Genomic DNA, 13829 nt, shown 5'->3' on the forward strand with positions numbered 1-13829 from the left:
CTGCATCTTCCCAGGACCCCACTCACAGTGCTCACAAAGGACCCAGCCTGCACTGAACTCCTGCAGATAGCAGTGGCAACTGAGCCATCCTGTCTGAAGGATGTGGGGTGTCTGTGATGGGAAAGGAGGGTGTGCGGGAATTGGGAAGGTGATCAGGTGGTTCTCCAGTAAGAAGCTTTCCCCTTTCCGTCAAAGGAAATTTTTACGGAAGAAGGAGGAATCCAGCAAGAATGTCCAGCAGTCAAACCACCTGCCCAAGTATGAAAGGGTCAAAGAGCTGTGCCAGCAGTCCCGATACCAGACAGCCTGCGAGCAGCCCGGGCAGGTGAGTGCAGCGCTGTTCTCCCCCACCCTCCCGTGCTCTCCACCACTCAGTTAAACAATTCAGACATGTGTGTATCCCAAAGATTTCCATGGGGGATGAGGGTAATCTCAGTGACAGCTCCTCACCTCCAGAACGGTCGACCTGTCCAAGCCTGCCTTCCCGTCACTACCCAGGCTCCCTCTTGTGAACAAAGATGGCTCTCAGAGGGATTTCCATGCCAAAGGGCACTGGTTCCATCAGATTGGGTCATCTAGATGTGTTCTACAGATCATGTACTCAGGATGTAGATGGCTGCTGAACCTGGTGGGACTTTCCGTTCCAATCAGAAGGGACAGGTCTAAACAGGGTGTATGGTGGGATCTATACCAGAGCTGGGAAGGACAAAACAGCCTGTATGTTCACTTCTAGCTCACAAACTTTTTGATATCAGCTGTGATTATGAAATTGAGGCTTGGCTAGGACATCAGCTGTCATCAGTGAGTATAGAAAACACTATCCAACAAATTAACACCACCTAAAAGAAATTTGGGCTGGGCATGGTGGTACACACCTGTAATCTCATCAACCTGGAGACACCCAGGTGGGTCTCTGTGAGTTCCAGCCCAACCTGGTCTACATGAGGTCCAGGCCAGCCAAGGCTACATGGTAAGACCTTGTCTCAAAAACAAAAAACAGAGAAAGGGGAAAAAAAGAAAGCAAAAAAGTAGGGGCATGTGGCCACCAACAATTTTAAAAACTCTTTTGTTGGAAACTGTGCCAAATAAAAAGAAATCTATACAGACTAAAGGAAAATTCCATGTCCCAACGGAATGGAAAAAGAAAAAGAAAAGGAAGGAAGGAATGGAGGGAGGGAGGGGGAGAGGGAGAGAGGGAGGGAGAGGAGGGAGAGGAGGGAGAAACAAACAAACAAATGAACAAAGAAATAAACAAACAAATAAATAAATGAATAAATAAATAAATAAATGGTGGTAGGAGGGAAAAACGGACCCGTCTGTTAGTTAGACTTCTGTCACATGCAAGGCTCAGTGTGTACGATTTGTGTCTGCCTGCTGACTGTAACCTGTATGTCTTTTTTGTTTGTAGCCATGGGAATCCCCATCCTACAAACAGATGGCTAGTTGGATGAAAAATCTAGAATCGAAGCAGGAGTTGTTTAATTAAGAAAGCACAGACTAGGATTTGGAGAGATGGCTTGGCTATTAAGAGTTCAAACTGTTCTCTCAGAAAATCCAAGTTCAGTTCCCAGCACTCACGTTGGGCAGTTCCAAGGGATCTGATGCTTCTAGCCTCCTAAGTAAGGCACTGGCACTCAGGTGCACATACCCACACATAGACTCACATATATGCACACAATTAAAAATAACAAAAATAAACCTAAACAAATAAACAAAGGGCACTTGCTGCCCTCCGAGATAAGTTACCTTAACTAAAGAAAGAGGGTTTTCTTATTTTTGTTTTTGGTTTGGTTTTGGTTTTGGTTTTTCGAGACTGGCTTTCTCCGTTTAACAGCCCTAGCTATCCGTTATCTCACTCTGTAGACTAGGCTGGCTTCAAATTCACAGAGATCCACCTCCCTCTGCCTCCCGAGTGCTGGGAAGTCCTATGGGGAATTTCTTTTTATTACACATGTCTCTGAGCCTTAGATATCCACGTAGTTGTCTGAAGATACTAGGCATGAGGAATGGGCCACCTAGCTATTATCTAATGGCCTCGTCCATTGTGCTCTTATGGTAAGTTCTCCAGTGTGCTAAATATGTCATGGTCAACAATGTGATCCCAAGTCTCTTGCCTCTCGATTTCTTGTTTGCAGAGTTACTTTGAAGTATAAAAGGTTGGGTAGAAAGAGGAGCTCAAGGCATAAAATCATACTTGCGTATAATTCTAACCAGCCTTAGTTTTCAAGTGATTCACAGAAAAGCTTAGACCTATTCATCATATTTTAACTCCAAGTCTTTAATATCTCACATGGACACTCTTAAGTATTATTATGAAGGCAACCTCAGGGTTCTTCTGAAGCTCCCAGATAGTTTGTAGGAACCAGCCTCAACAGGTTAATGCACTTTATTCAGGAGTTGGAAATGCTCACTGTTTAATGTTTAATGTCTGCAAATTGCTAATCTTGTTAGGATCTGAGCCCTCTCCGTGGCGAGCAAGATATGGATTTGGGAATGAGGCATGCCGCTTATCCATTTTTCAGCAGACCATTCTGCAAATTTCTCATTATGGCTTGTGCTGAAACTTAAGTCTACGTCCTAGAGGGCAAATGGAGCATAAACGCAATCATGTCATTTTGGCAAAAGCCTCACACTTGCATGCTGCGCGGTAACTATATTAAAAACCTAATTTTGTTTTTTTTTTTCATAGTTTTCTAAACTTAATTTGCTCCGGTGAGATGCTTTTATGGCTGTCTCTCTAGAATGTACCTCCTCTGTTACTTTCTTTCCATGTGGAACAGTCTGAACTTAAATTTTCTTCCTCACATGGGTATTTGAGAATGTCAGAGCTTGCCTCTCTTAGAAGCACCCCAATTGATGAACAAAGAATTAGGCTATGCCTCGATGGTGAGCTTTTTTTCCTATAGAAATTCTTTAAATTGGGCAGAAGATGGGTTTAGGAGAAGGGACGTGAGGGGAAGTGGCTGCCTCAAGCATTGGTGGCCCAGTGGCACTAGGGAAGAGTGACTATGATCTTATGGTTCCTTGAGTATGGCCCCTGGACCAGCAAGATCAATCTGACCGTGGGGCTTGTCAAAACGTAAATTCTCTACCCCAGCCCACTGATTAGGTACCACGGAGCCTAGCAGTTTCTGTGGACAAGTCTTCCAGTGCCTGCTGGGGAGAATCTGGAAGTGTCAAGAAAGTTTTAGAAGCAGAGATCAGCTCTGGTGTTGGCTTCATGTTCTATAGAGTCCTCGATCTCCTACGCATTTGCCTTTCTGTCTAGCTACATTGAAGATTATCTTTTTGCAGACAGTATCACTGACCTAAAAGAAAAAGAATCCAAATAATAAGGTCGTGTTGCTTGGGGACCAGAGTGACAGCCCAGGAGAAGAGCTGACTAGTCTGAATCCTTCATTTATTTCTAGTACTGAGCCCAGGGCTTCACACATGCCAGGAGCATACGCCATCAACCCAGCTTTTTCTCCAACCCGCCATCCACCCTCGGTCCTTGGCTTCGCATTTGGGCCATGCCCTCCTCTTGCCAAGGTTAACAGCCTTCATCCTCATGTCTGACAATTTGTGGGGTGCTGAAGAAAACCCAGCAATGTTAGCTCTATTCTCATCATTCCCAGCCGCCAGAGAGCATTCATATCTCCCACCCCACGCCCTTCCTTACCTGGTCACCTAGGTAGTTATGACCAGTACATGAAGCAGCTTAATTCAAAGAAAATAGAAGGGAGCTTAAGAGGGTCTGGCTGGCTATAGGAACCGCTGTTTCCTAGGTGTGTGTCCTGAACAAGTCTTTTAAATTGTCCCAGGCCTCAGCTTTTCTGTCTCTAGAATAGAGAAAGCCAACCTCAGAATGGTGAGGAACAAGTGCTCTCATATGCATAACACGTGAGGAGTGACTGAGAGTAATTTCTCCCCGGTGAAACTGTTCTTCCAGGCACTCTTACCTGTTGTTTGTATTTCTACGAAGCCTCGGGGAGTCAAACCGGGCTGGAGTCCCAGACGCTTGGCGTGGCTCCTTGACTGTGCACACAGAACCACCAGCAGGGATTAATTATGACAACATGGACATATGTGTTTGCATTGCTTCCATGTTTCTGCATTAATCCAAGACAAAGTGTGAATTCCCGCCACCCTCTCAGCTAGGAATTCTGCCCCAAGCACATTTGTGTGCACACATCATGCTACCACATAAACACACTCACGCTCTTGTGCAAAATCTAAAGGTGATGCTGAGTTCCTGCTGCACGTGGCTCTCACCTGGGAGAGTTTCAGAAACTATCAATGTGCCTTCTGCCCACAGAGCAGCCAGATCAGATGTATGTGGGTGGCAGGAGGCATCTGGGGGTTTTCTGTTTCTCTTGTCTGTTTAGGGCTTGTGTTTTGTTTTGTTTGCTTCTGTTTGTTCTTTGAGACAAGGTCTCCATATGCAGCTCAGGCTAACCTTGAACTCGCCGTTCTTCTACCTCAGCATCCCAAGGGTCCCCATTACAAATGTACACCATCATTCCCTCCCCTCAGCATTTGTGCCATTGGTTTTTATTTAACCAGTGGTAAGAACATCAAGCCTAGGATCAGACCCTGCCAAAGCTGGAGGAGTCTTAGAAACCCTAGTTGAATGATAGAATTTTCTGACCAGGGAAATTTTGATCTAGAAAACTTAAGCCAGCTTAACGTCTCTTCACTTCCAGTCTTGTGCTCCTCTCTGGTAACTCTTGTCTGTACAACAGCCTGAGACAGTAGACTTGCCCTTGACAACTCCACTGAGGGCCACGGCTCTCAGCCCTGACTGTGCTGTGACATCTAAAGCCGATGCACAAGTCCACCCAGACAAATTCACTCCAAACTTCTGGGGAAGAGATAGTTGTCAGCTCTCTTTCAAACTTCTGGAAGAGTCTTCTGAGCAGGCAAAGTCGAGGAGCCCAAATGTCAGGTGCGCACTCTTGGACAGTTGTTTTCTTCTTCGTCCCTCGTGGTAGAGATATGGATTCCTTAAAAAGGGAGCCACGTGAAGGAGAAACTCTCTGGTTATCCACTCCTGAAACACTTTTTACATTTTCCTCTGACATTTCACATGGGGAGAAAAAGCAGCTTGGTGTCATTATAATAGATCAAATCTCATGTCCTTTCATTGAATTGTTGGATCCCAGCATCTTCCCAGTCCAATTTTCCTTCTCGCTGTTCCATGTATATGAAGTCAGGGATGTACTAAAAACACTCCGAGGCCCCACATCCAGACAGCTGCCAGGATAGTCACAGAACTGGGGTGGAGTCTGCTGAGTACCTGACTTCTCTGCTCTGAAGTCAATGTTCTCACCAAATGCTTCCTCTTCTGACTGCCTGTCCCTCTCACACTGTGGCCACCTGTTGAGCATGAATAAAAGGACATTTCCCAATAAGATTTGGCTGGCTTTGTTAGTTTGCCAGACATGAACAGCTTCTTTCCAGGAAGCCCCTGGACCTGGTTAAATTCATGGCAGGATTGTACCATAGTTAACTTATACTTTATCTGTCACATCCCATCACACCCTGAGAGCCTACCCTTGTCAGCGTCCTCTGGCTTCCAACCCTGCTCACCCCTCTTTCTCAACTACATGTAGGTTGTTACCTCTGCCTTCCCAAATGCTTCCCTTTCACCTGAGGCCCACCCGAAGTTTCATACCCTGAACCAGGCCAATATGCTGCTGCTGTTGCTGCTGCAGCTTTTGCTGCTGCTTTTTCTTCTTCTTCTTCTTCTTCTTCTTCTTCTTCTTCTTCTTCTTCTTCTTCTTCTTCTTCTTTTCCTCCTCCTCCTTCTTCTCCTTCTATTTATTTATTGATTGATTTATTGATTGAGTGATCGATTAATTATGTATATAGTGTTCTGTCTGCATGTACACCTGTACACCAGAAGAGGGCACCAGATCTCATTATAGATGGTTGTGAGCCACCATGTGGTTACTGGGAATTGAACTCAGGACCCTTAAAAGAACAACCAGTGTTAAAAGAACAACCAGTGTTCTCTTAACCTCTGAGCCATCTCTCCAGCCTGCCAATATGCTTCTCACAGTCATGCTCCAGGAACCTTGGGATTACACGCCCTTGGACAAGTTACTTACCCGTACTGTCTCAGTTTCTTCATCTTTTGTATGGACACAGCAGTGCCGGCCATAGAGCTTACCGTAAAGGTCATGTGGGTTTATGTGTAATCAGAACCCGGGATTGATGCATTAGCCCACAACAAGCTCTTCACAAATGCCTTCCGCTGTTGGTCTGTCCACTGTCCTGTTTGACATGAAGTGCCGGAACCATACCATTCCCCACATCAGCATTGCCTTATGCAGATGTTGTCCACACTGAAATTTCTCTTTTCTGTTTCTCCTTCCTTCCTACCTCTTCCCTTCCTCCATCCATCCCATTTCATCTCGAGAAAACAGGAGCTAAATTTCCTTGGCAAAACTCTAGTTCCCGTTGGTGAGAAAGTTTTACAGCGGCTTGAGCTGAGTCATGGTTTGGATGGAGACATTTATATGGTCCTTCTATTCCCAACATGGAGTTTGAAATGTCATCACACGGCCTCCTCCAGGTAGCTGGGTTTAGGATGCTGACACCAGCATAAAAGTTAATCAGGTCATCACAAAACTACTGCGCAGTGATTACATTTCTGAGAACATGATTTGACCTATATTATGGCACATAAGAAGACACACTTTGGAGAATTAGCTTGTGTATATAAAACTCAGCTTTTATCTAGTCCCTGGACAACAGTTGACATTTGAAAAAAGAAACTGGGGCTCATTTTCTGTTTGCTTCTTAATCAGGCAAGTATATACTAGGTGTAAATCACAACATCCATATGCAACCTGAGGGATGTACGCAGTCCAAAACATAGGAACCCTGATGATTACCTAGGGGTTATCCAGAAAGAAGTAACCAGAGTCATAATGTTGCCAAGTATTGTGGTAGGCATCCCATGCCTAAGTTACATACCAAGAGACTGAGGCTCAGAAGGAAAAGTCAATGGACCAAAGCAGAACTGGAAGTCTAAGTTCAAACCCAAATGTGCATGTGAATCAAAGCCATAGACCCCTCTGGTCTGATAGCCCACCCCCACATAGCACCAGCCTTTGGGAGCCTGATTTAGGAGGATCACGCACTTGAGTCCAGAAATTGAAGACTATTCTCGGGTAAATATTGCTGTGAAGAGACACCATGATCACAGCAACGCTTATAAAGGAAAACATTTCATTGGATAGTTCACTTACAGTTCAGAGTTTCTGTCCATTATCATCATGTTGGGACATGGCAGCATGCACGCAGACATGGTGCTGGAGAGGTAGCTGAGAGTTCTACAGCTTGCACAAGCAACAGGAAGTGGTCTTAGACATGGGATGGTATCTTGAGCACATATGAGCTGCCTCCACAGTGACACACTTCCTCCAACAAAGCCACACCTCCTAATAGTGCCACCCCCTATGAGCTTATGGGGACCAATTACATTCATACTGCCACACTGGGGTGCACAGTAAAGTCATGTCTTTTAAAAACATACATGTGCCAGTGAAATGACTCAGTGAGTAAAAATACTTGCTACCCTGACTGACAACCTGAGTTCAGTCCCGGAAACCCATGTGGTAGAAGGGGAGCATTAACTCCTACAAGTTAGCCTCTGACCTCCACACAAGTTCCACGGTATGTGTACACACGCACACACATACACACACTACAGCAACTGGTCCGCTAACCTCCACATGAGCACTGGTATGTATATACACACACATTAAACAAATTAAAACTGAAAAAAATAGTTACAGCTATTAAATAATAATTGCTCTATTCTAGAATTTATACCCAGAAAATAAGTTGTCCTGTGACTAGATAAGCACTTTTAAAAATCAGTTTCCATAGCACTGGCCTGGGTTTACATACCACATCTTCTCTTTAGAACTCAAAGCACTCAATAATTTTTATAACACATCTTTAGGGCTAAGAGAGCCAGGTATTATTTTACCAGATGCAGAGTCTGGTAGAAAACTGAGGTTCTGTTGTTTGCTCAAAGTCCTAGAGTTAGGCGCAAAAGACAATTAAAGTTGAGGTTTTCAGACACCCAACCCAAAATTTGCCTGTGTTAAAAATGGCTACTACATACCAAGTTCCCACAACTTCCAATTCTGTTAAGAACAGTGCATCAGTGTGCGTGAAAAGATGTAGTAACTACAGCATTAGCTGAGTGGAGCACTTTCCACAGGGAGCTCTCGTGAGTTGCTGTTTCCACTCACACTCCTGACCCAGCCCAGCTCCCTCACATAGCAGCCTTGATCAGGGCTGCAGACAACTGGGAAGTAGATACTATGTAACTCCCAACTTCTCTAACTTATAAGGCGGAACTTGAACTTTCCGTCAACTACTCTAAGTCCAGGACAGACTATGAGTAACATTTACTGGCTCCGTGAATGTGACTGGCAGCCCACTGGGTAGCTGTAAGGATTGCAGGAATTAATTCACGTCACCAGCTCTGAACGTCAAACAAGCATTCAGCAGCGTTGATGGTGGAAGTAAAGATGGTAATGAGGAACATGTTTTCAAAAGGTATGGGACGTTTTTCTCATTTGATTTGATTCTACACGAGTCTAGCTGCACGTGGTATTGGTGTGCCTGTGCACAAGAAAATCACCAGCCCTGTCTTCTTCATGGGTACTATTTACACACAGGCAGATGGAAACAACCAACAACCTGGACACGTGACTACCAAACTCAGCGCTACTCCACTGAGATAGCTTTGGGGGACCATTTGGGGGACACATGGTCTTGCCCCCCCATTCCAAGTCAGTGTAGTGGGAAAGGCTGAAATAACAACTGAAGAGACTCAACAAATAATTTCATCCAGCACCTTGCTGACTGTGTCTAGAACCCTTTGAGGAAGAACATAGGAAAAACTATGGACACGAACTTATCAGGCAGAAAGCAGGATGAGAATTGAAATGATATCATTCCAGAAAGCAGGGGAGAGACCTGTGGGAGGAGTGAATGACTGCCACATGGCTGACAGGTGGACAGAGTGATGAACTGATTTATTCAGAAGCCTCAGGATTAGATCAAAGATAGAAAAGGATGGCCATGTTTCTGCAGGGTGCTTGCTGAACAGACACAGCCAACTCCACTTTCCATCAGCAGGTGCCTCAGCCAAGTTCAAGCTGAACCTCACCAAATAGCTGAGAGGCAAATGCCTTCTCTTATTTCGACTACTGAACAGCTTGCAGTTTTAATTTCAGAATAATTCTTTTAGAAGTTCCCTGTCTCTGTTTCCACGTATAAACTCGCCCAGTGAAGCCGCCATTTTGGTAGCAGCTGTTCCAAGATTTTATTGCACAGTCATAAAAATTGTCATGGTAAGAGGCACTGAAGTGGTAATTTCGTTTCATTGAAATTCCTGATATGCTTGCCTTGGGAAGATTGCCTAAGCCTCCAGCTAATTACGCTATGTAGAGGGGTCTGTGACTTCTGCAGGTCCATGGTGGAGAAGATAATTGAGATAATTGTTAGTGGATATTGCCTTATCCAAATGTGTGTGTAGATGCATGTAAGTAGCTGTGGTGTGTGTGTGTGTGTGTGTGTGTGTGTGTGTGTGTGTGTGTGTGTGTGTGTGTGTGGTCTTGTGTGAAGCATTGTCTGTTCCAGAGACAGCACCAGACACTAAGGTTCTTAAACTCACCGCTCTGGAAGGAACTCCCATTCCCCCTTTCACAGGAAATCCATGAGGAATTTGGCTGGTGGTAAAATGGGTTAGATTCCAAATAGGCGGTCACTGAAAATCCTACACACACCTTTGTGTTCTACAAGACTCTACTTGTCCCATCAGCTCCTCTGCACCACAAAGAAAAAGAAAAGGCAGAAAATCTTTAATGTGCCGTGGCTGAGAACATTCAGAAAGTTTGCACCATGGTCCTGGGGTCAGCGGTAACTATTTGGCCAGGCATGGTGGTACACACTGACAGCCCCAGTTACAAGAGGCTGAGGCAGGAGGCTCACTTGAACCCAGGAGCTGAGGCCAAGTCTCAGAAGTGATTGTTGTTTGTACCAGAGATGGTGTGAACTGGAACCACAGACAGACCTCGATTTTTAAGAATGAAATCATCAGCCCCAATTTTTTGTGTGTGGCTGGTGCTGGAGCGCTTTTCAGGCTTATGCTTGGCTATAAACCGCCTTAGGCATTGCAAATGCTGACTGTGGAGATTATCCAGGTGGGTGGCTGCATCTTATGCCATTTGAATTTAAGACAGAAACAGACATATACAGACACACTGAATCACCACCCCCAATTTCTCAAACTATGAAATGTTACCTCTTTCGGCAGTACTTATCAACAACAAGAATTCTATATGGTGTACAGTTAGTTCTTAGTGAAAATGTCTATCAGCTTCTGAGAACTTCTTTTGGGTCTCTCACAGAATTTTTTGGGGCCTCTCTCAGAACTTCATTTGGGTATCTGTCTTACAACACTTTCTCAAGTTCAGTGGTCATCCTCTGAGTGCTTTAGAACCTTACCTGGAAAATGGTGGGTTCCACTTTACTTGGAGCAGACTCTGAAGCCAAAATTCAATCTTTAGTCCACGCGATGGAGAGGGAGTGAGGACAGCTGGTTACTTTTAAACAAGTACAAATCCTGACTCACAGACATACTGGTCACAGTTTTTGTCCTGCTGGAATCATTTCTGAGATAATTACATCCACACATTTTTTAGACACACCTTCCTTGCACACAACACAACCCAAATATTCAGATCCTTCTCAAAGCTCAAGCACCTGTGTTGTTGAGACTTAAATAGTTCCCCCCTGCCTCCCGCAAGGATTCCAGCTACATAAAGGTCCGAGAATGACACATGAGAGTCACTGGGGAGCTGTTGCAGGTGGCAGTATCCAGCCAAAGCGTAGACTCACTCATGCGACATGGCTCCTTTGGACCCAAACAAATCAATGTCACATTTTTGTATGTTTGTTTGTTTGAGACAGAGTCTTACAATCCAGGCCGCCCCAGACCTGCAATCCTCCTGCCTCCACTTCTTGAGTGCTGCCATTATGGGCATGAGCCACCAGGATCAGCTGACTTCATTTTTCTTTTAAGACCTGTTGGTTTATGTTTGTGTATGTATGGTGCCTATGTGTGTTTGTATGCACCACATGTGTGCCTGGTGCTTCAGGAGGACAGGGAGTGGTGGATTCCCTGGAACTGGAGCTATTGGTGGAAGTGAGCTGCCTGGTATGGATGCCGGGAACTGAGCCCGGGCCTCCAGAAGAGCAGGGTGTGCTCTCAGTCACAGGGCCATCGCTCCAGCCCCCACTTCACATGAGTGAAGTCAAGTCCTTAGCAGCTTAGTCCGTTCATTGTGGTGGTTTGTGTTGCCTCCCTGTGGCTTACTTGGTAAGTAGTTGCATTCTCTTAGGCGACCTCCTTTTCTGGGTGAAGATATTGAATCTTCAAGGCATTCCAGGCAAGCCCTGAAAGTAGACAAACCTAACACGGCTTGAAATAATCATCTGGTAACACCAGGAGTGTAGAGGGCTAACGTGGACCCACCGAATGTGCTCTAGACACTTGGGGCTTGGGGTAGACACCTCAGTGCAGCTCTAATAATGAAACATGTACCAAAGACATGTGACTCCCTTGGTGGAGATGAAGGTGACTGTGAAGCCCTTGTTCACTGTGGAGGCTTGTGTACCATTTTAGAAACGCGTCATTTATCTGTTGACAAGCCCGTCAAGTCCCTTGACCAAGCTTTACTTCTTTATGTTTGAGATTTTGCTTCTGAGACACCTCCCAAAGGTATTGGCTTACCAGAGGCGAGTGAACGATACAAGATTCTCATAGATGGTGCTGGAATGGGCATCCTTTTTAGACACAGCTTATTTTAAGACATTTGACAGTGTGTGACACAGCCATAGTGGTTCTTAAAGCACAAGTATATGGCACTGGCCACAGCTTAGAAACCTGTGTGTTGAAATATACATAATAGCACACAGGCAGTACTTGTATATATACACACACATATATATACATATATATGTGTGTGTATATATATATATATATATATATATATACACACACACACACATACCTGTATGTATACACTTAATGTTACTGATGTCTATCAGTACTCACTGTTGAACTGTTGGGATCAACTTTAAATGACGGCCAATATTCTCCCTACAAGGCCAATATTCTCCCTACTAACCAATGAGTACTTTAGGGGTTGAACGAGAGAAAATGGAAAGTAAAGACATTATTGGGGCTTTCACATGGAGAGGAGCTCCTGAGGGGCCTCTCAGAGTGAAGAGATTAGTAGAACCAGAATGGTGCTTCAGAAGTGTAAACTTGTGACATTCCCACAGCTCTGTACAAAACAGGAGCTAGGAGCCCCAGTGTGACCTGGGAAGATGGACTCCATCGCGCTGGGGTGCACGGCATGCTGCGGGCATGACTCCCTGTTTGCGTTTCCTGGGAAAGTGCACTCCATCACCCTGGGGTGCACGGCATGTGGGTGTGCAGGGCTTGTAGAAGAATAAGGAATACCAAAAGAAAGCCCGACTAGTTTGCCAAGGTTTGGGAGCCCCCCAGTCGGCTCCGCCTGTAATGGCCTCAAATTAAATGCCTCTCTGTCTTCCTCATGTGCCACTCTGCTCAGGATCACTTTAGAAACCTAGAGTAGAGGCAGAGAACAAAGCAGGCAAGTTTGTTTTTCCAGAACAAATGGGGCGGTTCGGGGTCCTGGTGGAAACAGCACTGACAGCTGGCTCTGGGTCTTGGGACACTAAGGGCTTTAACATGTTTCATTCAAGACTGTTTAGTCTGGGTGCGGAGGATTCATTTATCAGCGTTCAGCGCTAGTGTCATGGAGGCAGTTCTGATTTCCAGCGATTTCATTATCATCTGTATGTGCCTGCCACAGAAGAAATAGAGCTGAGGGGAGTGACTGCAGGGTCACTTGAAAACATGTCCCTTTTCATTCATTCCTTAATGGTATTGCCAGTGAGCGAGAGGGAAAATAACTAGTGCTAGAGAACCTAACAAATTCCACCTGGCTCAGAGTCACCCACCGCTTCCCGCTGGCTTTTGCAGAAGTGGCAGTGCATTGAGGACACATCCGGGAAGCTCCGCATCCACAAGTGTAAAGGACCCAGCGACCTGCTCACCGTCCGTCAGAGCACACGCGACCTCTACTCTCGCGGCGTGCACGACAAAGACAAAGAGTGCCAGTGTAGGGAGTCTGGTTATCGATCCAGCAGAAGCCAGAGGAAGAGTCAAAGGCAGTTCCTGAGGAACCAAGGAACACCAAGTAAGCCGGACCTTGGGGCAGGCGAATGCTCTGTTGAGACAACCCCCCGCGCCCCACCCCGACACGATTTACATGTTAATGGTGCCTAGATGTCAGAATAAAAGCAAAATCATTGTTCAGTTTAAAGTAAGATAGCAAAGATGGGTTAGACATTTTACGTTGCCAATGTTTTCCCTTAGCATAGAGTGAAACTCCACTTTCGGGCACAGAGCATCAGCACACATGAGAGCGTCGGGGGATATTCTGCGGGAACCGGTGTGGGTGGTTTAGGTCCATTTTACTTTACCTTCATGGTGATGCCCTGCTTTGTCCGTCTGCCTTAAGTTGTTTTAAACTTCAGGTATCAATTCCATGTGTATTCAGCCTGAAAAGGAAGGCATGAACACTTTTTAAAGGCCTCTTTTTCATGTTTTAGACTGTATATCTCTTTAAATGTTGTCAAACGGTTGTATCATGCTGACTAGAAGGATCAAATTAGTTGAACTTAGCATGGCATACTGCAGACAATTTCCTTCATGAAAACTC

The 13829-nt window shown here is 45.3% G+C and overlaps 1 protein-coding gene across 10 annotated transcripts in view; it reads left to right on the top strand.

Annotated features, from left to right (window-relative positions):
* Nucleotides 1-13829, top strand: part of Sulf1 (sulfatase 1) — a 165752-nt gene that overhangs the window by 124765 nt on the left and 27158 nt on the right. For all 10 annotated transcript variants that reach the window (XM_052718367.1, XM_052718363.1, XM_052718366.1 and 7 more), the window contains 2 exons: nucleotides 196-325; nucleotides 13088-13304. In XM_052718367.1, coding sequence (XP_052574327.1) covers nucleotides 196-325; nucleotides 13088-13304 — 347 coding nt within the window. The remainder of the gene's footprint in view (nucleotides 1-195; nucleotides 326-13087; nucleotides 13305-13829) is intronic.

The sequence above is a fragment of the Peromyscus californicus genome, unplaced genomic scaffold, assembly GCF_007827085.1.
Source record: "Peromyscus californicus insignis strain IS unplaced genomic scaffold, ASM782708v3 Scaffold_5__1_contigs__length_169319896, whole genome shotgun sequence".
NCBI classification, from domain to species: domain Eukaryota; kingdom Metazoa; phylum Chordata; class Mammalia; order Rodentia; family Cricetidae; genus Peromyscus; species Peromyscus californicus.